A 22441-nucleotide genomic window follows, 5' to 3' on the forward strand; every position below is an offset into this window, starting at 1 on the left:
CAGGCAGTGAGACGTTGCCCCCATGTGCAGCTGCAGAGATCTGGCAATGTCTCACTACCGGTAATTAGCGCAGTGCTGTGCCGACTTCCTGGCCGGCTCTGCATGTGGAGCATGCGAACACGCCTGAGCTCATCCCTAATCGGATTCAAGCTGTCATTGTTCTAGTGCAAAGCTGGCCATACATTATACAATTTTCTTACTCCATTACATTTACAGTTGTGCTTAAGTCAAATGTTTGTAACACAGGGACTGCCTGTACTTGAAGATTTATATATTTTGTGGTTATAGAGGAGTGTGCTTAAAGGAGACGCCCAGCCTGAGCTCGTTTGGCAGATGCAATTTAGTTTTGCACTCCTGTGACCCGGTTTCAGCAGAGAGCGAGTCTGGAGTCCTCTCTCTGCTGATGTCGCTGGAATCCGTCCAGGGTACCGCGTCATCACGCCAATAAAGTTTAGATCCGCCAGTTGCCTGGACTGACACCTGTCTCAGCCTCTCAGCAAGCCGCTCAGAGCCCAAAACGGCCGCATCCCACCCCCCTCCGCAGCTCGGCGCTCCAATGAGCGAGGAGGGGGCAGAGCGGAGAGCTGTTGAGTGACAGTCAGCAGCTCTCTGCTCGGGGATCTGTGAGAACTGTGAGCCATCGGCGAAGTTCGATCGCTCGGTTCTCACTGCAGAGGCGCTGGGGGACAGATGCTGCATCCACCTAGGTAAGTATGAATCTAGGGAGAAAAAAACAAACAAACCCATACTTCTCGTTTGATATGAGAGGTTTTGTGCCTGTAGTTGAGCTTTTTAAATTCTTTCCATAATGTATAATCATTTCACTAAACAGGTTATTCATTTTTTCCCAGGAATTCTTTTTAAATGTGAAGGATATTTTAAGGGCCCCCACGGACATTACAGGCCAGTTTGTGAGGTGGCAGTCTCAGGAAATTGAGCTGAACAACAGGTGTGTATCTGTCATCTAGCAAAATATAAAATGCAAAACCATTTATTGGAGGCACTGCCAGCCATCAAGTGGCAGTGCTTCCTGAGTGATCACATGATCTGGAATCTCTCTAATTTGTTCCCAACTGTCAGATTGAATGTCCGCTGTCGGTAACAGTTTGGTTTGAGCATCAATATCCATTCAAAGCGTCAGCCGCTGGTTCTAAGGGATTGTTCACACTAGTGGTTGTGGTGCTGTTAAACCCAGCGGTTGAGCTGTGCTTTTGCCACCCCAAACCACTAATCCCTTAATCACTTCCAGACCGCCCACCATCGCTATACGACGGCTATTTGAAGAAGAAGGTTTTTGTTATGGCAGCAGCTAGCTGCCATAACCCCGGTATCCTCTTCAGTAAGCGGTCCGGATTCACCGCAAAATCACTTTCATCGGCAGTGGGAGAGGGCCCCCCTCCCGCCGCTTACCGTAGCTGTGGGCAGCAGTGGAGGTGATCAGATCTTCACCTTTGCTAGGTATGGAGACAAGTGAGAGGAAGATGGCCCACCCATCTCCATATCATTGCAGGGCGGAAGCAACGTCAAAACGTAGCTCTTAAAGGGCCATATATAATAATAATAATATATATATATATATATATATATATATATATATATATATATATATATATATATATATATATATATATATATATATTTTTTTTTTTTTTTTTGTATTTTTTTTTTTTTATTGCATTTTAGTGTAAATATGAGATCTGAGGTCTTTTTGACCCCACGTCTCCTATTTAAGTGCTCCTGTCATGCATTTTTTTTTTACAAGGAATGTAAACATCCCTTGTGATAGGAATAAAAGTGACACAATTTTATTTATTTTTCTTAACGATGTAAAAAAAATAATAAAATGTAAAATAAAGAAGTCCTGACAAGCTCGCGTGCAGAAGCAAACGCAAACGTGAGTAGCGCCCACATATAAAAACTGTGTTCAAACCACACATGTGAGGTATCGCCATGATTGTTAGAGCGAGAGCAATAATTCTAGCCCTAGACCTCCTCTGTAACTTAAAACGTGCAACCTGTACAATTTTTTTTTAAAGTCAGCTATGGAGATTTTTAAGGATAAGTGTGACGCCATTCTACGAGCGGGTGCAATTTTGATGCGCGACATGTTTGGTATCAATTTACTCGGCGTAACATTATCTTTCACAATATAAAAAAAAAAAAAATTGTGAATTGGGCTAACTTTATTGTTGCCTTATTTTTTGATTTAAAAAAGTGTGCTTGTAAGACTGCTGCGCAAATACGGTGTGACAGAAAGTATTGCAACAACCGCCATTTTATTCTCTAGGGTGTTAGGAAAAAAAATGTATAATGTTTAGGGGTTATAAATCATTTTCTAGCAAAAAAAACTGTTTTTAACTTGTAAACAACAAATCTCAGAAAGAGGCTCGTTCCTTAAGTGGTTAAGCTACAGAAGCAGCAACCAGAGGTGTACACGCGCTGCGGCTGCGATGCAGAAGAATTATTGTACCCCTTGTCTCTTTTCAAGTGAATGTGGTTACTCTGCAAGTGCTCCTTAACTGCATGGATGCGGTGCGTTAATGTGGGGCTCAAAGGGTTAAAGCAGATGGTGAAGAGGCAATACATCGCCTCCTCAACACCTGTCGTGCTCTCTGAAAAGTGTTTTGAAAGTGGATTACTCTTTAAAGAGCAAAGCTTGTGTGAAGGAGCGCAGTCTAGCACACAGCAACAGGCTGCAGAATGTTTAAAGTGGTGTTCCGCCTGGGGAAAATTAAAAGTCAGCAGCTACAAATACTGTTTCTGCGGACTTTTAATATTAGGACACTTACCTGTCCAGGGATCCCGCAATGACAGCACCCCAGCCGATTTTTTGATTGGCTGTCGGGTGCTGCTGCCACCATTCTTCATAAGGTAAACCGGCAGTGAAGCCTTTCAGCTTCACTGTCGCTTCCCAGCTGCGAATGCGCGAAGAACGCTGCGCTTTCTAGCTGACCTGGTGGCGGTGGAAGGAGATGGGGGGGGGGGGGGGGGGCGGCGAACTTCTGAGGGAAGATGCCGATTTACCTTTAGAACCACTTTAATGTCAGCCTTTCCTAGACCATATGGTCTGTTATGGTGCCGCATTGTCTCCCTTCACAGCTTCTACACCAAGAAGGCGTCCATTCACGCAGCACTGTGTGATAACATCGACACAAGAACAGTTATGGAAGAAATGCGATCACTGGTCAGCCAGAGCAACTCATACATTGCGTCCAAGAAATCCGCTAAACATCTGCCGAACAGAATGTTACTGGAGAGCATCAGCACCTACCTGACCAATATGCTCAAGGTAAGTCATCCCATTTTCATGTCTGAACTTCTTCTTTCAGACATTTCAATAAACAAGAATTATTTTTCAGAATTAATCTGATTGAAAAAAGACAGGAGTCACTAATTAATCATAATTTAAAGGGGTTGTAAAGGTAATTTTTTTATTTTCTACATAGGTTCCTATAAGCTAGTGCATTGTTGGTTCACTTATCTTTTCCTTCGATTTCCCTTCTAAATGTTTTATTTCTTTGTCTAAATTTCTCACTTCCTGTTTCACCCCAGTAAGCTGTTCAGTAAGCTGTTCTGGCTGACTAACCACCAGCTCGGATTATGGTGAGAAGTTTACTGAGGAGAAACAGGAAGTGAGATATTCAGACAAAGCAAAAAAACATTTAGAAGGGAAATCAAAGGAAAAGGTAAGTGAACCAACAATGCCCTAGCTTAAAGGAACCTATGTAGAAAATAAAAAATTTACCTTTACAACCCCTTTAAGGATCTCTCTGGGAACTCTCTGGGATTGTACCCATGGGATAGTACCCTTGCTTCCAGATGACTCCTGGAGAAAAATCTATATCCACTGGGATGTAAGTTGGGAGTTAATACAAATACTGTAGCTGCTGACTTTTAATATAAGGACACTTGCCTGTCCAGGGAGCCCGCGATATCCTCACCCGAAGCCGTCCCGTCCATCTGCTCAGGGTGGAGACGCTGGCATCCTTTCTAAGGGAAGGGAAATGGGAATTGAAGCCTTGCAGCTTCACAGCCTGTTTCCTACTGCACATGCACAAGTCGCGCTGTGTGATCTGAATGGTCCCTGCTGTCTTCTGGGACCTATGCGTCTCCCGATGGACATCGCTGGGCGGACATGGTGCAGTTCGCAATCTATGTCCAGAAGTGGGAGCAGATACCTGGATTTGACAGGTATCTGCTCCCCCCTGAAAGGTGCCAAATGTGGCACCGGAGGGGGGGGAGGAATACGATCAGCGGAAGTTCCATCTCTGGGTTGAACTCCACTCTAAGCACAGCGCTATCAGTGCTACTCCTCATACCGCTGCTTTATAACTGGTGTTTGGTTATTTATAGAATATATCCGATTGTTTTCTAGATATTTGGAGCAATAGAAGGAGAGGAACCCATCGGATTCCCTGTAGGAGGAAACGGTCAGAACATTAATGTAAGTAACTTATCCTGTTTTGTTATTTGTAGGTTTCTAGTTTGTAGCAGGATATCTAATTTCCTTGCTTCCTCTTCTTTCATGTAATCAGATGAGTCTGCACAGTCTAAGTTACAAGGTACACACTTTCTGTCCCTAGAAACTTGTTAAGGTTGTAGAAACTTTGAACTACAATTTCTCGACTGGTTCTAGATTTACCAAGGCATACACAATTAGAGGCACCGTGGAAGTAATTGGACTGTTAGATACCATTTATAATTCCCTAATGCCGCGTACACACGACCGGTTTTCCAGTCGGAATAAACTCTGAAGGTTTTTCCGATGGAATTCCGCTGAAGCTGTCTTGCATACACACGATCACACCAAATTCCGACCGTCAAGAGCGTGGTGACGTACAACACATATGACGGGACTAGAAAAAGGAAGTTCAATAGCCAATCGCTTCCGTCTCGTACTTGCTTCAGAGCATGCCACGTTTTTGGTACGTCTGAACAGCATACAGACGAGCGGTCTTCCCGATGGGAATTGGTTCAGTCGGAAATATTTAGACCATATTCTATTTCTAGGTCCGTCAGAATTTTTGACGTAAAAAGTCTGATGGGGCATACACATGGTCGGAATATACAATGAAAAGCTTCCGTCTGACTTTTTCTGTCGGAAGTTCCAACCGTGTGTACGGGGCATTAGAGTTTTATTTAAAGTAGGACTATAGGCAAAACTTTTTTTTTTTTTTTTTTTTTTTTCATTTTGGATACAGTAAGGGAGAGTTTTATAACCCTTCAGATTTTTTTTTCTTTTGATCTGTGTCCTATTTCAGAGATTTCACTTCCTGTCCCATAGCCAAACAGGAAATCCCTGAAAATTAATTAATCCCTTGTGGGCCCCCAGGTCACCAGAACTAGTGTTCCCATTGGAAGATTTACCATCTATTACTTCTGGGGACAACCCAACATTTGGGATTTTCTTTCACTTTCAATGATCAAGCTAACAGGACAAATAGAGAGGGCGAATCTCCTTAACATGAACACGGTGAGCAGTAAAAACGAACAGGGGTTTTAATCCCTCTCCACTCTATCTAAAACAAAAACAAAAAAAGATTTTGCCTTTTGTACTTTAAGGATTTGTATAGATTAGGGAAGTGTTACACCCCTAAGTGGATTCGTTTTTAGCTGTCTTTGCCCTGTTAGGGATATTTTCCTTCCCTTCCTGTCCTGAAGACACAACAGGAAGTAAGGGGAAATCACTTCTTAGCCTGTTGTTACCGGGACAAGCATCCCATTAGAAGATTTCCCCTCTTTTCTTGTTCCAATGTCGGTTGAAAAAAAAAACACTTTCTGTCTTGGTGACTGTGGGCATCTAGGACAAATACAGAGGGTGAATCTGCCCAGTGGGGACATGCACAGCCATAAAATCATGACAGGGGTTCTAACCCTTCGAAGCTCTAAAACTTGAAAAAGCTTTGCCTTTAGATACTTTACTCTCTCCCATAATGTGTAAATATGATTGTTTTGCATAGCACCTTCAAGAGGGTGAATGAAGAATAGTATGAATAACATTTTTTATCATAAATTCTCCCATATAGCTGGAGTCCACGGTAATGCCATACCTGCAAGTTTTATCCCAGTTCAGAGAGGGGGTTCGACAGATTGCCAGAGAGAACAAAGGTGAGACCAACCACAACTAATATAAACCAACATTTCCAGGTCCAGGCATTACTGCCATATTGGCATTTAAAGCCAAACTGGGGCTACAGCCATTACAAGAAATTGATCTGTATAAAACATAATGGTGACCTCCGAGATACGGATCTCCCAAATCCAAAAGTCCTCCTGCTTAGAAAAAATGAATGGGATTTCCTGGTTGACAGGTTAGCCTTTCCTCTGCAGCTTCCGGGCCCAGAACTCCGATAGGAGCCTCACTGACCAATAGTAAGTTGCAGGAGGAGGCAAGGCCAGGTTGGTGACCACAAACAAGAATAAATGTTAGAGAGCCTTGGACCATTATGGACATTAAATTATTTCTTCGTACTTAAAGCTGAACACAAGCTTTGTGCACAGCTGTACATTCACCTCCTGTACTGAAATTGCAATTCAAATACAAAATATATATATATTTTTTTTTTTTTTGTGGTTGAACTGGATGGACTTGCGTCTTTTTTCAACTTGACTAACTATGTAAAACAAATACACTATGAATATAGGCACTACCTATCACCATGCTCCTCCAAATATGGTGAAGAAAAATAATCAGTTGTTACTACTGTGTTGAACATGCTATTTGCTCACCTCTAAACATACGCCAGCCCTTGAACATATTGATCATACGGGGGGGGGGGGGATATGATCAACATGTTCAAATATATAAGGGGTCCATATAGTGATCTTGGTGTTGAGTTATACACTTTACGGTCATCACAGAGGACAAGGGGGGCACTCTTTACATTTATAGGAAAAGAGATTTCATCTCCAAATACGGAAAGGTTTCTTCACAGTAAGCCCCCGTACACACGGTCGGAAATTCCGACCACAAAAATCAGTTTTTTTTTTTTTTCCCGACGGATTTTGTCCGAAACTGGTGTTGCATACACGCGGTCGGACAAGGTTGTCGGAAAATCCGATCGTTTGGAACGCGATGACGTTAGTTCGTTCCGACGGGACTACATTCAGGCTAGTAGCCATTAGCTTTGCTCTCATACTTTTTATCTGAGCACGCGTGGCACTTTGTCCGATCGGAAAAAGTCCCATCGGATTTCGTTGTCGGCAAATTTGAGATCCTGCACTCAAATTTTTTCCGTCGGAATTGCCGACGGAAAAAGTCCAATTAGAGCCCACACACAATCAGATTTTCCGAAAATATAATCCGATCGGACCTTTTCCGTCGCAATTTCCGAACCGTGTGTACGGCGCATAAGAGCTGTGAAAATGTGGAATAGACTCCCTCCAGAGGTGGTTCTTTGCCGCTCAGTAGATTGCTTTAAGAAAGGTCTGAATGCTTTCCTAAATGTACATAATATAACTGGGTACTGGCATTTATAGGTAAAGTTGATCCAGGGAAAATCTGATTCCTCTTGGGGGATCAGGAAGGAATTTTTTTCCCCTACTGTAGCAAATTGGATCATGCTTTGTTGGTGGGTGTTTTTTTTTTTTTGCCTTCCTCTGGATCAACTGTGGGTGGGTCAAATGGGTGGAATAAAGGCAGCAGGTTGTTTTTAACTATGTACATTTATGTGTTGTCTATGAAGTCATTTTTCATCTACATGGAATCAAGATTTTGATTATATTTCAACAATCGGTTACATAGTTAGTCAGGTTAAAAAAAGACACAAGTCCATCCAGTTCAACCATAAAAAAAAATAAGTAAATACAATAAAAAATATCGTACAATCCAATATACCCAATTCTAAGGGCCAACATAGATAGAATCTTAGCTAGTAGATGAAATACTAAATTCCGATCAGCACTTCATCAATTTCACACTAAATCTGTGTCTTTCATAATCACACTTTACTGATTCATCACAATTAAACATTGTTCCCCCTTCAGGAGTAATACAGTGAAAGGCTCATATAGCTATACTGTATTTAGAAAACCTCTAAACCCTCCCCACTCCTAATTAAAATTGGCATTGCACATGATTATTAAGCCCCACATTTTTATGCCCTTATGTATTTACCAATACTGTTGGTGGACCCCCCGTTTTCTACAGTTCCAAGTGAATTAATTAAACTGACAGGAACAGATGCAATGCATTTTGTGCCATTTTAATTTTGTCAAGTTTTATCAAACTTAAAGAGGAAGTAAAGGCTATTTAAAAAAAAAAAAAAAAAAAATGCTCATTATGAATAACTTACCTGAGAACGAAGCCCCCGAAGCGGTCCTCCTCTATCTTCGCCGCTGCCATGTATCCCGGAGTGACTTCCAGGTCTCGCTGCTCCGGCGCTGTGATTCGCCGGAGCTGCGATGGCATGCGCACGGGAGCCGACATGAGCAGCATATCGCCTCAGTGCGCCTGCACGTCGCTGTCTGTCTTTTTGTAAATATCTCCTAAACCGTATAGGTTTAGGAGATATTTCTTGGACCTACAGGTAAGCCTTAATCTAGACTTACCTGTAGGTCAAAGTGGTTTGTAAGGGTTTACAACAGGGGTCTCAAACAGGCGGCCCGCCGGCTGCTGCAAAACTACAAGTCCCATCATGCCTCTGCCTTTGGGAGTCATGCTTGTAACTGTCAGCCTTGCAATGCCTCATGGGACTTGTAGTTTTGCAACAGCTGGAGGACCACCAATTTGAGACTCCTGGTTTACAACCACTTTAAGAAAGGGTCTGTGCCCATAACCACAGATCCGTTTCTTATTTCATTCTCTAACCTGCAATGGAAACCTCATACCTGACATGTTGTTACTCTGAATAATGTAAACACTTCCTTTCATGCAGTTCTGGTACAATCAGACCCGAGTTTTCTTCTGTGGGGTCTATATTGGGATTTTCATATACCATGTGTTTGTGAGACTTTGCAAGTTTGTTCGATATTTTTTTTTATTTTTTTTTCCTCTTTCAGTGTTGGGAGTGTTGAATCTGTGTGATGCCCTTCGAGACGACGTCCTGCCGGAACTTGGAGTGCGTCTGGAAGACCATGAAGGTAACAGATTGCTATGGGACGCTAGACAATCGGCTAGATACACAGTTAAAATACATATACAGTTGTGCTCATAAGTTTACATACCCTGGAAGAATTTATGATTTATTTTTTCAGAGAATATAAATGATAACACAAAAACTTTTCTTTCACTCATGGTTAGTGTTTTGCTGAAGCATTTATTATCAGTCAATTGTGTTTACTCTTTTTAAATCATAATGTCAACAGAAACTACCCAAATGACCCTGATCAAAAGTTTACATACCCCAGTGATCTTGGCCTGATAACATGCACACAGGTTGACACACAGGGGGTTTGAATGACAATTAAAGGTCACCATCCTGTCCTGTGATCTGTTTGCTTGTAATTAGTATGTATGTATAAAAGGTCAATGAGTTTCTAGACTCCTGGCAGACCCTTGCACCTTTCATCCAGTGCTGCACTGACGTTTTTGGATTCTGAGTCGTGGGGAAAGCAAAAGAATTGAATGAATGAATGAATGAAATACTTATATAGCGCACAATGCGAACTGAATCGCCTCTAGGCGCTGTGGCGAGCTTTGATCATCTGCTAAAAGAGGAAGGTCTTGAGTTTTTTCCTAAAAGCCAGGTGATTTTCTTCCAGGCGGATGTTTATTGGTAGAGCATTCCATAGCCGAGGCCCTTGGACAGCGAATCTCCGATCCCCCTTGGATCTATACCGGGCTTTGGGCACGAGGAGGAGGTTTTTGTTGGCTGATCGAAGACTGCGGTTTGGTGTGTAATGATTTATTTTCTCCATTAGGTATTGCGGAGCTTCTCTATGCACGCATTTGTGGGTGAGGCAAAGGGTCTTGAACGTGATCCGATTTTTTACGGTTAGCCAATGTAAGCTCCTCAGTGAAGGAGAAATGGATTCCCAGGGTTTTTTTCCTGTTATCAGCCTTGCCGCCGTGTTTTGGATCAGTTGTAATCGCGCAAGTTGATATTGTGGTAATCCTATGTAAAGCGAGTTTGCGTAGTCCAGTCGTGAATTAATGATTGTTCCAACTACCACTGCTTTGTCATTCTTTGGGATAAAAGGGATGAGTCTGCGAAGCATGCGCAGCAGATGGTGAGATCCACTGACTACTGCTCCTATTTGCGCATCCATTGACATTTGTGCGTCTAAAATAACCCCGAGACTCTTCGCTTTGGTCTTTGGGGAGATAGTCTGCCCAAAGACGGTTGGTGGAGACCAGGAGGTTTTGGTTGCGGGCTTATGATTTGGGTGTAAGATAAGAAGCTCTGTCTTTGATTGGTTCAGCTGGAGGGAGTTGGTGGTCATCCAGTCCTCTATTGATTTGAGGCAGTTTTCAAGTTGTTGTTGGTGATCTTTTTTTCCATTGATCCGGAAATAAAGTTGCGTGTCGTCAGCGTAAGAGTGGAAGCAGAGATCTGAGCATCTGATGATTTGAAGGAGTGGGCGAATGTAAATGTTGAAGAGAACGGGTGACAATGGAGAGCCTTGAGGGACTCCACAGGTGACTGCCCGAGTTTCGGAGAGGAATTTTCCTAGTTTCACTGTCTGTGACCGATTTCCTAGGAAGGACGCGAACCAATGGAGATCTATGTCTTGGACTCCGGCTACTTCTGTGAGGCGGACGAGTAGAGTATTGTGATCTACTGTATCAAACGCTGCACTTAGGTCTAGCAGTACGAGGAGACACGGCTCTCCGTCATCTGCCGCTTCGAGGGCGTCATCCCAAATCTTGAGGAGAGCTGTTTCTGTTCCATGACCCGGGCGGAAGCCTGATTGCAGCGGGTCCAGGAGTTTGTGAGTATCCAGGTGAAGTTGTAGCTGATGTACTACAGCTTTCTCCATGATCTTAGAAATGGTGTTGAGGCTTGTAATTGGCCTACGGTTGTTTGGATCCTGAGGGTCCAGGTTTGGTTTCTTGAGTAGAGGTTTGACGATGCCTTGTTTGAGGATGCTGGGAACAATCCCTTCGTGGAATGATCGGTTTATGAGGTGGGTTATGGTTGGAGCCACGATGTCGGAGCATTCTTTCAGTAGTTTTGTGGGGATGATGTCAATAGGTGAGGTACTGTCACGCAGTTTATTAATGATGTTTTTTGCGGTGTCTACGGTAATTGGGGATAGTGAAAATTTCGGCGGTTGCGGTATGTTGGTGCAGACATCCTCTTTATGTATTTGCTGGCTGGGGTCGGATGTTTTCTTCTGACAAATTGTTTCCCTGATGGTTTTGACTTTATCGATGAAAAAATCTGACAGTTTGTCACAGTAATCCTGGGATTCGCTTTCTGGGGGTTCTAGGCACACCGGATTCATTGATTGATTAACCAGTTTAAACAGTTCCCGTGGTTGGTTTGCGGCCGTTGAGATTGTATATGAGAAGTGGTCCTTTTTGGCTTTGAAGATTGCTTTCCGATAATTCTCTGTCAGACCTTTGTAGTTAAATAGGTTTTCCTCGGTGGGATTTCTTCTCCATGTTCTTTCCGCTCTTCTGCGTTCTTGCTTTAGTACGGAGAGGGAGCTATTAAACCATCCAGCATTTTTCTTCCTGATGAGAGCCCTGCGTTTTGGTGCTACCGAGTCTGCTGATTGCAGTAATGCCTTGTTCAGGGAGTTGAGTGTTTCCTCCGTAGAGTGGTTTAAGGTTATTGTAGATATTTTTTTGGACAGAGTGGTTTTGAAGGCTTCGGAGTACAGTTTTTTATGCGATCTGGTCCAGTGCGTTGTTACAGGTTTCCGTTTTGCGTTGGTGATGTTGGTAGTGATTTTGAATTTGATGGCGTGGTGATCCGTCCATGGCAGAGTTATGTTGTCGCATATGTTGACGTCGATGTTCTGTTTGAAAATGAGGTCCAGGGTGTGTCCTGACCCATGCGTGGGAGTCTTTATCAGTTGCTGTAGACCCAGTTCTTCTAGTTGATTGATGCAGGCAGTCGCGATGGGGTCTTTAGGCTCGTTTGCCCAAAGGTTGAAATCTCCGAGTGCCAGGAAATTTTTGAATTTTAGGGTGTGCATTGCAAAGGATTCCGTGAGGGGTGAAAGAAGATTGGACTTTGGTCCCGGTGGTCTGTAGCACAGTAGAATATGAGTGGTGTCATGGGGTGTTGGTTGAAAATGTAGCGTCAGGGTTTCCATAAAAGACACTGGGTTCTGAGATGATGGTTTAGTGAGATCCAGGTGACCTTTAAAGATCACTGCTAGGCCTCCTCCTTTTTTCCCTATCCGGTGTTCGGTTAGGATCCTGTAGTTTTCCGGCACCAATTCGGTGAGGATGGTGTTGCAGTCAGAGGTTAACCAGCTTTCGGTGATGAAGAGACAATCTACATTGTTCTCAATGATGAAGTCGTGTACTTCCAGTCTATGTTTGACTGCAGACCTGGCGTTAATCAAGGCGCAATCTAATTGTAGTGGTCGAGTAGATGTCTTCCTGTGGTTGGGAGCCGCTTGTCGTCCGTTTTTTAATAGTTGTTCTCTTTGAAGTATTTTTTGTATGGAAGATGGCAATGTGGTGTTGATGTTCCTTAGTCTGTGCAGAACTTCAGCTGAGTATTTGAAGTAGCACATGGTTTGTGGATGCTGTTGATGGTACTATGGGCCTAAGATGATGATCCTGATCAGGGTATTGATCCTGAGGTGGGGCTAGGTATCAGACTTGCCGCCGTGCTTGAGGCTATTAGCGCGCAAGTTGATCAGGGGATGCCTATATGGATGCGGAAGGAGTTGTTGTATTCGGTTGCTGGCTGTTCCAGCTGCCTTTACTTAAGATGGAGGTCTCCGCTTAGAAAAGAAGTCTGGCTTCTTTTTAAAGAATTGTTAAAGGATCTGCGGGAAAAGGTAATTGAACTGTATAAAACAGGAAAGGGAAATAAAAAGATATCCAAGGAATTGAGAATACCAATCAGCAGTGTTCATACTCTAATCAAGAAGTGGAAAATGAGGGGTTCTGTTGAAACGAAACCATGGTCTGGTAGACCAACTAAAATTTCAGCCACGACCGCCAGGAAAATTGCAAAGAAAAACCCACAAATAACTTCAGATGAAATACAGGACTCTCTGAAAATATGTGGTGTGGCTGTTTCAAGATGCACAATAAGGAGGCACTTGAAGAAAGATGGGCTGCATGGTCGAGTCTCCAGAAGAAAGACATTACTATGCAAATGCCACAAAGTATCCCACTTATAATACGCTAAAAAGGCAGAGAAAAGCCTCAAACCTTCTGGCACAAAGTCACCTGGAGTGATGAGACCAAAATTGAGCTTTTTGACCACAACCATAAACACTACATTTGGAGAGGAGTCAACAAGGCCTATGATGAAAGGTCCACCATTCCTACTGTGAAACATGGAGGTGGATCGCTGATGTTTTGGGGATGTGTGAGATACAAAGGCACAGGAAATTTGGTCAAAATTGTTGGCAAGATGAATGCAGTATATTATCAAAAAATACTGGAGGAACATTTGCATTCATCAGCCAGGAAGCTGCGCATGGGACGTTCTTGGACATTTCAACAGGGCGATGATCCAAAACACAAGGCCAAGTCCCCCTGCCATTGGCTACAGCAGAATAAAGTGAAGGTTCTGGAGTAACCATCTCCATCTCCTGACCTCAATATCATTGAGCCACTCTGGGGAGATATCAAACGTGCAGATTATGCAAGACAGCCCAAGAATTTACAGGAACTGGAGGCTTTTGTGCCAAAAGGAATGGGCAGTTTTACCATCTGAGAAGATAAAGAGCCTCGTCCACAAATACCAACAAAGACTTCAAGCTGTCATTGATGTTAAAGGGGGCAATACACGGTATTAAAGCGGAGTTCCATCCAAAAATGGAACTTCCACTTTAAGGGAGGTGACCCCCTGACATGCCACATTTGGCATGTCATTTTTTGGGGGCGGGAGCCGGTACCCTCTTTTTAGAGGGTCCCAGCTCCCACTTCCTGCCCGCAGCACCGGAAGGGAGATCACCCCCACCCCCTGCCAATCATCAGGGACACGTCACAGGTCCCAGATGATCACCCGGCCAGTCACAGCGTGCGCATGTGCAGTGGGTGCTGGGCTGTGAAGCCACAGCCGGGCACCCACAGTTACAATGCCGGCACCACAGAGAGGAGCGAGGGGGTGAGCAGGGCTTCGTTCCCCCGCATCGCTGGACCCTGGGATAGGTAAGTGTCTGATTTATTAAAAGTCAGCAGCTGCAGTATTTGTAGCTGCTGACTTTTATTTTTAAGTGGAATTCCGCTTTAAGAACTGGGGTATGTAAACTTTTTATCAGGGTCATTTGGGTAATTTCTGTTGCCATTATGATTTAAAGAATAAACACAGTTGATTGATAATAAATGGTTTCAGCCAAACACTAACCATGAGTAAAAGAAAAGTTTTTGTGTTATTTATATTCTCTGAAAAATTGCCAAGAAATCATAAATTATGCCAGGGTATGTAAACTTATGAACACAACTGTATATTTACTGTTAAAAATTGTGTTTTTTTTTTTTTTTTTTTTTTAAGAATTATACTTATCTAGGTGGATGGTGCACCCCTAACACTGAAAACCGAGCGATCAAACACCGGCAATCGCTCGGTTCTCACAGATCCCTCAGCAGAGAGCTATAAACAAAAAATAATGACAATTAAAAAAAAAAAATAAAAAAAAAAAATCTAATTTCCTCATAAATATAGGGCAATATGTATTCTGCTACATATTTTTGGGAAACAAAATCCCAATAAGCATATATTGATTGGTTTGCGCAAAAGTTATAGCGTCTACAAACTATCGGATAGTTTTTATTTTTACTAGTAATGGCGACAATCTGCGACTTATACTGGGTCTGCGATGTTGCAGCTAACAATCTAAAACCAACTGACACTTTTTGGGAACCAGTAACGCCAATACACTGATCAGTGCTAAAAAAAATATGCACTGTCTCTGTACTAATGACACTGGCTGGGAAGGGGTTAACATTGGGGCGATCAAAGGGTTAACTGTGTGCCTAGCCAGTGTTTTTGTGCACAGTGTGGTAGGGGCTTTTACTAGGGGAAGTCATAGATCTATGTCCCTACTTTTGCAAGAACACAGGATCCATGCCTTCCCTCCTGACAGAATGGCAATCTGTCTTGTTTACATATGTAGACTGTTGTTCTGCATCTGTTCCGAAAGATTGGTGGGTGCAATTGGCATTGAGACCCACCATTTGGCTCCCGCTGAGTAATCACAGTGGTCTACCCGGAAGACCTGGATTGTGTGTGTGTGTGTGTGTGTGTGTGTGTTCTTTATAGTGCGTGTAAATACCTTTTCTTTTTTTATTCTGATTTGCTCTGGTGCTGTCACTTGAAGCAAAAGCAGTGACTCCCCTACATCACGGATCGCTTGACAACGGAGCTGAATTGCGGGAGCCGCGACATCATCCCCTAGCTTCCATTTCCTCTCCGTTATCAGCACTTCCTCCTCTTCCTGCAGCAGCCATTCAATTAGTGAAGCCACTACTTCTGCATCACTTATCCAGGCCGCAGCAAATTAAAAAAAAATAAAAATAAAAAGTACACACATCTTTTACAAAAAATATACAGCATAAGTAGGAAAAGGGATGGAGCAGTGTTTGTTTGCATAACTAAAAAAAAAAAAAAAAACTATGTCAGCTAAATTACTAAAATCAAAAATTATCAAATGGTATATATAAAAAAAAAAAAAACGCAAAACAAGAAAAAAATAAGGGTTTTTAAGCAGACAGACATATACTGTATGTAGCTATTAGTCTCACTTTAGTTGTCTAAGCTTCCAGTGAGTATAAGTATATTTTTAATAGTCTGCTTTCTCAGGTCTGCCAACGGTGGTCAAACTTGTGGACAAAGAGACTCTGCTAAAGGAAAAGGAAGAAAAGAAGAAGGTAAATGAAATGATCTGTTTTAATCATGATGAAAAATCACGATTTATCGTTTATTTTAATGTTAGTTTAGTAACTCTTTTTAATAACCAATGGCTCTCTGCCTAGTGTGGTTAGCGCTTCTGATTTAAATCCCAATCATGACTCTACCCACTTTGAGTTTGCATGTTCTCCCTGCGCCTGCCTGGTTTTCCTCTTGTTACTCCGGTTTCCTCCCGCACTCCAATGACATGCTGGTAGGTTAATTGACTCCTGTTTAAATTGGCTCTAGTATGTGTATGTATGGGTGTGAGTTAAGGACCTTACATTGTAAGCTCTTTAAGGGCAGGGACTGATGTGAATGTGAAATATAAATGTAAAGGGCTGCGTAAATTGACAGCGCTATATGCAGTGCCTTGAAAAAGTATTCATATCCCTTGATGTTTTCCACATTTTGTCATGTTACAACCAAAAACGTAAATGTATTTTATGTGATAGACCAACACAAAGTGGCACATAATTGCGACGTGGAAGGAAAATTTATAAATGGTTTTCAACAATAAAATACATTTTACGTTTTTGGTTTTAACATGACAAAATGTGACCATTTCAAGGGGTATGAAAACTTTTTCAAGGCACTGTAAGTACCTGCAGTAATGATGATGTCCCATCATACTTGTAGCCTATGGATCCAAACTGACCTAATATAATTTAATAGACTGCCTACAGAGACACTCGGCAGTCCACTGTGCATGCTAACTGAGCACAAAGTGTTTATAAACCTTAGGCCCCATTCACACCTGAACGTAGCGTTATCAGGCGTGATTTTGCAGCGTTTTTACCGCGATTTTGCGGTGTTTTTTGCCACGATTTTGTGCAGGGCAAAAGGTCACCAATGTAAACAGAAGGAAAACACCCAAATCTGCCCGATTTGAGCAACAAAAAAGGGTCCAGAATTCGTTTGAGCTTCAGGCGACTTGGAGTGAAGATGTGAACCATCTCCATTGAGAATAATAGATTTTTTTCCCCCTCCAGCGTTTTGTAGCTTGAGGCTTCAAGCTATAAAATGCTCAGGTGTGAATGGGGCCTTAAGGCCCCTTTCACACGGGCCGGACTCCGCTTTGCTCAGCGGGGGGTTTTCTCCGCTGATCCTTTGAGCAGGCGGATGACAGGTCCATCACCGCTTTCTGAGCAGAGCCGAGACGGACACATTCCCGCTCTCCCCTATGATGAGATCGGATGATAACAGACCGCCTGTCTATTTTCACACGATCATAGTTACGTAGTAGGTGAGGTTTAAAAAAGACACAAGTTCAACCTATGAATATCTGATCCGATTTGGCAGATGGATGGAAAATAGGACCACCATCCGTCCGGATTTTGCGGACAGGATCGGATCAGACAACGGCGGATGTCAGCGGATATAGGGGTGAATGGAGGGTCCGATAAGGTCTGCCTGAAAAATGTACAGCCCGTGTGAAAGGAACCCTAACAATGAACGTCTCTTATTTGCTCCCTTTTGGGTCTGGTGAACATACTATTTATATATGGTATATCTGTTCAAAAACTGTGGATCCTGCCAGAAATGCATTGCTGGCCTGTGCAATCTACCGTGTTATTAGTCTTGCCTAGTTCTTCTCTGCAAATTAAAGCCATTTTAAAAAATCCTCAGCAAGCATAAGACCGCTACGGTTTGCATATGTAAACATGCAGGAATAAACTATGGCCTCAAAGCAGCTGTGTTACGGTATGTGCAGCTTGTTTCCTTATTTCTCTGCTCCTGCTAAAGCGGATGCCATATTTGCAGTTGCCTCCCAGTCCCTTCCGTATGTGTACTTCTGTCCTTTCCAGATATGCTATAATCAGAATCTTGAACATGCTCAATAAAAGAACCAAGCCTCGTTTTCATATAAAGCCGGTGTTCTGTCAGATTAGGTGACCCGTCAAAACTTGTAAGGGAAGTGACGTTCCGTCACGGCCATCTTGGTGCACCCCGCACTCTCCCATACTAAGCTTACAGTATGAAGTCGCCAAGCGGCCATTTTTTTACACCCACCAAAGTCTTGCATTTCACACTTATTTTTACCACTAAACTTATATTGTGAAATACAGGATTTTGAAATCACTTCAGGCTGTTTTGATGTTGAATCTTAAAAGCAGCGGTGTGCTGTCACATTGGCAAACCTGTGTGATCAGCAGGCTTGCCGCTGCTTTTAAAATTCAACATCAAAACGGTGTCACGGGGCTAAATACTGTATTTCACTATATAAGCTCAGCTTAGTGGTAAAAATAAGTGTGAAATGCAAGACTTCGGTGGGTGTAAAAAGATGTCCGCTTGGCGACTTCAGACTGTAAGCTTAGTGTGAGAGAGTGCAGGGTGTACGGTGTATGGCTGTGATGGAACGTCACTTCTGTCACATAATCTGATAAGTTACCTAATCTGATGGAACTCCGGCAATAGAATGTGCGGCTCTCCTCGATTCCTGTGCTGAATGTCGGTGTATACACCCCCTGTGATATCACTAGTCACATGGGGTGTTACGTGATGTTATGAATGGTCAGCATTACTCCACAGCATTGCAATCCAGGGAGAGTGCTGACAGAGGCATAGACTGTCGGCACGCTGAGTGTGCCCTTGGAGACACAATGAGCATGTACGAGTGACATACTTAAAAGAAACATTGGACGATATCTTCTAAATCAGTGGTCATCAACCCTGTCCTCAGGGCCCACTAACAGGCCAAGTTTTTTGTATTACCTTGGAGAGATACAGACTAGAATACTGCAATCACTGAGCAGCAAATGAGATCACCTGTGATGTATTTCAGTTATCTTGCAAACCTGGCCTGTTTAGTGGGCCCTGAGGACAGGAGTTGATGACCACTGCTCTAAATGGTGCAGTTTGAAATACTTTCAAAGCCACCTACATGTAAGTCATTTTAAACTACTTTACATGGGGCACAGTTGTCCAGCTTACTACCACTTTAAGGAAAAAATAAATAGGGAGATTCGCAACTGCAACCTCCAATTCCTCTAATGTTAGGGGAGCATCAAGCATGCGTTTATCTATTGAAGAAAGGGTGGGCAAAGTAACTCCAAGCTGGTCCAAACTAACTACAGTAAAACCTTGGTTTGAGAGTAACTTGGTTTGAGAGCGTTTTGCAAGACGAGAAAAAAATTTTAAATAAATTTTTACTTGATATACAAGTAGCGTCATGTCACAACTGAATATAAAAGAGAAGAGAGGCGCCTCTAAGTGTAGCAATATGGTTACATTTAATGAAGGTACAACATTAGCAACTCACATGCTTGATGATTAAAAGAGGCACATCTAAATATGCAGCATCCGGGGTAAAGCTGTCCACATAGACCGTCCTCTGCACTGCCATCAATGTAGTCCCTTCCACACTGCGCTCCATGAGCAGTTCAAGCCTCGCTTTCAGATTGCTCTACTGCAGGGTAGTCTTCCCGGTCGCGATTGTTGACATCAGTGAGAGCCGGCGGTGTGGAGGATGGTCTATGTGGACCACTTTACCCCGGATGCCTTCATACTTGGATGTGCCTGTTTTTAATCTTCAACCACTTGAGTTTCTAAGACCCCTTTCACACTGCCACTCCCATAGCGTCGGCAGTAAAACGCTGCTATTTTTGTGACATTTTACTGTCAGATTTGCAGCACATTTCAGCCGCTAGCGGGGTGCTTTTACCCCCGCTAGCGTCCGAGAAAGGGTTAAAACTGCCTGCAATACTCCGCAATAGCAGCATTTTGCCGGCGGTAATGCAGCGCTGCCCCATTGATTTCAATGGGGAGCAGCGGTGGAGGAGCGGTAAACACACCGATCCTTCACCGCTCCAAAGAAGCTGCTGGCAGGACTTTTCCTGAAGTCCTGCCAGTGCAACGCTCCAGTGTGAAAGCCCTCGGGCTTTCACACTGGAATGAACGGAGCAGCAGTTTGAGGGCGGATTGCAGGTGCTATTTCTAACGCTATAGGGCCTGCAAAACGCCCTCTGTGTGAAAGGGGTCTAAATGTTGGACCCTTATTAGATGTAGCCATATTGCTACACTTAGATACTCTTATACTCTGTAGCTCCTGCTGGATTTTGCTTCTAATTCCCTCGTGGAGGATGGACATTGTATGGTTGCACAACCTATCACATTGCTATAATCTTTTTATATGGACTATAAACTAAAAGGGATTGAAAAGTTAAAAAATTTTTTTTTTTAAATTAACAAACATGTTTTACTTATCTCCACTGTGTAGCTCGTTTTGCACAGAACCTGCTCTTCTGGGGTCCCTCGGCGGCTGTCTCGGCTTCCTCCCGCAGGTACTTCTCTCACTCATGCGAGCTCCCTCGCATGGTGAGAAGCACCTGCGGGCGCACTCCCGTGATACAGCCGGCGGCTATAGCTGCTCGTTGTATCACATGGCCCCGCCCCCCCGGTGCTCCACGTCAGTAGATGTGATTGACAGCAGCGCGAGCCAATGGCTGCGCTACTTTCCATCCAATCAGCGGCAAGGCTGAATGGTGAAAAGGACGGCGGGGGCGAGCTCGGGATTTTCGAGGGGTGAGGTAAGTAAAACGGGGGGGGCTGGGGGCGCAGGCACTGTCAGATGTTTTTTCACCTTAATGCATAGAATGCATTAAGGTGAAAAAACATTTGCCTTTACAACCCCTTAAAATACATCTGAATAAATGGTCGTGGAATGAATGATTTGTGTTTTCATCATTCTTATGGGGAAATTTGCTTTGATATATAAGTGCTTTGGATTACAAGCATGTTTCTGGAATGAATCGTGCTCGCAATCCAAGGTTTTACTGTATTTACTTCACTAACAGTTGCAGCGGCTGGGAGTGCAGTATATACTCTGTGTAGCCTTAGCTATATACATTATACTGCACTAAATTCGGACAGCCGGATGAGATCTTCCCATCCTGCTCCCAGCACAAAATTGTGTTGCCCAGCCATTCATGGGAAACTTCATAAAATATAAACTAATACAAAGCTTCCTCTGATGTGAAGTTTGTGATGTCATCAGCCCGTCCTCACCACCTCAGCCAATCAGAGGAAGCTTTGTATTCATTCATAGCATAGAAAGCTTCCTCTGGATTGCTGAGCAGTGCTCCTCCTGGCTGGGTTTTGTGCCAGGAGCAGGACGGGAAGTTTCTTATCCCACTGCCAGAACACAGTGCTGTATGTAGCTACACAAAGTATATACTGCGCTCCCAGCTGCTGCAACTGTTAAGTAAATAGTTTGTTTGGACTGACTTGGTCCAAACATACCATTTAAAATGAAATGTAACGTGGAGATCAGCTTTAACTGTTTTCCTGGGATAAATAAATGAAGAGTAACCGAGTCAAGCATTTATACATTCTCCTGGGGAAAATGCTGCTTCAAGCTCCCTCCAGTTCTGTTTTTTAAACCTAGTGATAACCTTCACCAGGAAGGTGTCAAATACAGAATTTCAATGTTTAATGGAGATGCAGTCAGGACACGCATGCACAGAAAGGTATCTGGGGACAAAGGCCACCCTAGTCCAGAGCAATAGTTGCTGCCTTTCTGTGAATGGCCTCTGGCAGTAAAGACATGGCAGACATTTGCTGACATTTACAGCTGTATCTCACCAGCTGTGTCAGAGAATTTTTTCTGCACAAATGTTTGAGGATTGTGAAATGCAAGCTTCGCCTTCAGAGGGGGATTTCCACCCACACAGCTCACTGTCCCGTGCCATAGAAACGCGAGCCTCGGTGACAGGTGTAGACGATGCACAGGAAACCTTATGAGAATATGTCACCGAAGCCGGTGTTTTTCTCTTTAATGTGGTGCACAAACATCTAGTATGAAGTTATAAAATACCTCCTATAATGCAGTCAGTCACACATGTTTGTGTAAAAAAAACAAAAAAAAAAAAAAAAAAAAAAAAAAAAAATATATATATATATATATATATATATATATATATATATATTATAATTTATTATTATACAGATTTTAAACAGTTTACAATCTAAAAAGGAAGGGTCAATTGATACAAAAGGTAATAGCTGTGGGGGGATGAGCTGATGAACGCAGTAAAAACAGTGTTAATTAGAACCGAAGCAGGATAGGCCTGATTGGTGGAGAGATGGTTGTTCTTCTGGAAGGTTCTCCTCTCTCCACAGAGAAACACTGGAGCTCTGTCAGAGTTACCATCGGTTTCTTGGTCACCTCCCTGACTAAGGCCCTTCACCCCGATCGCTCAGTTTGACCAGGTAGCCCAATCTAGGAAGAGTCCCGGTCGTTCCAAACGTTTTCCATTTTACAGATGATGGAGGCCACTGTCCTCATTGGGACCTTTAGTGCTGCAGAAATGTTTCTATACCCTTCCCCAGATCTGTGCCTCCATACAATCCTGTCTCGGAGGTCTACAGACCATTCCTTGGACTTCATGGTTTGGTTTGTGCTCTGACATGCACTGTTGCCTGTGGGACCTTCTATAGACAGGTGTGTGCCTTTCCAAATTATGTCCAAT

General features: G+C 43.2%; 1 protein-coding gene across 2 annotated transcripts in view; it reads left to right on the forward strand.

Moving 5' to 3' along the window:
• CARS1 (cysteinyl-tRNA synthetase 1) overlaps positions 1-22441 on the forward strand; it is a gene marked incomplete at its 5' end in the record, with an annotated part of 73867 nt that overhangs the window by 36554 nt on the left and 14872 nt on the right. For both annotated transcript variants that reach the window (XM_077453501.1, XM_077453502.1), the window contains 6 exon segments: positions 852-949; positions 3100-3289; positions 4376-4444; positions 6027-6108; positions 9001-9081; positions 15885-15952. In XM_077453501.1, coding sequence (XP_077309627.1) covers positions 852-949; positions 3100-3289; positions 4376-4444; positions 6027-6108; positions 9001-9081; positions 15885-15952 — 588 coding nt within the window.

The sequence above is a fragment of the Lithobates pipiens genome, unplaced genomic scaffold (assembly GCF_037356315.1).
Source record: "Lithobates pipiens isolate NorthernLeopardFrog02 unplaced genomic scaffold, aLitPip1_a1.2 Scaffold_24, whole genome shotgun sequence".
NCBI lineage: Eukaryota > Metazoa > Chordata > Amphibia > Anura > Ranidae > Lithobates > Lithobates pipiens.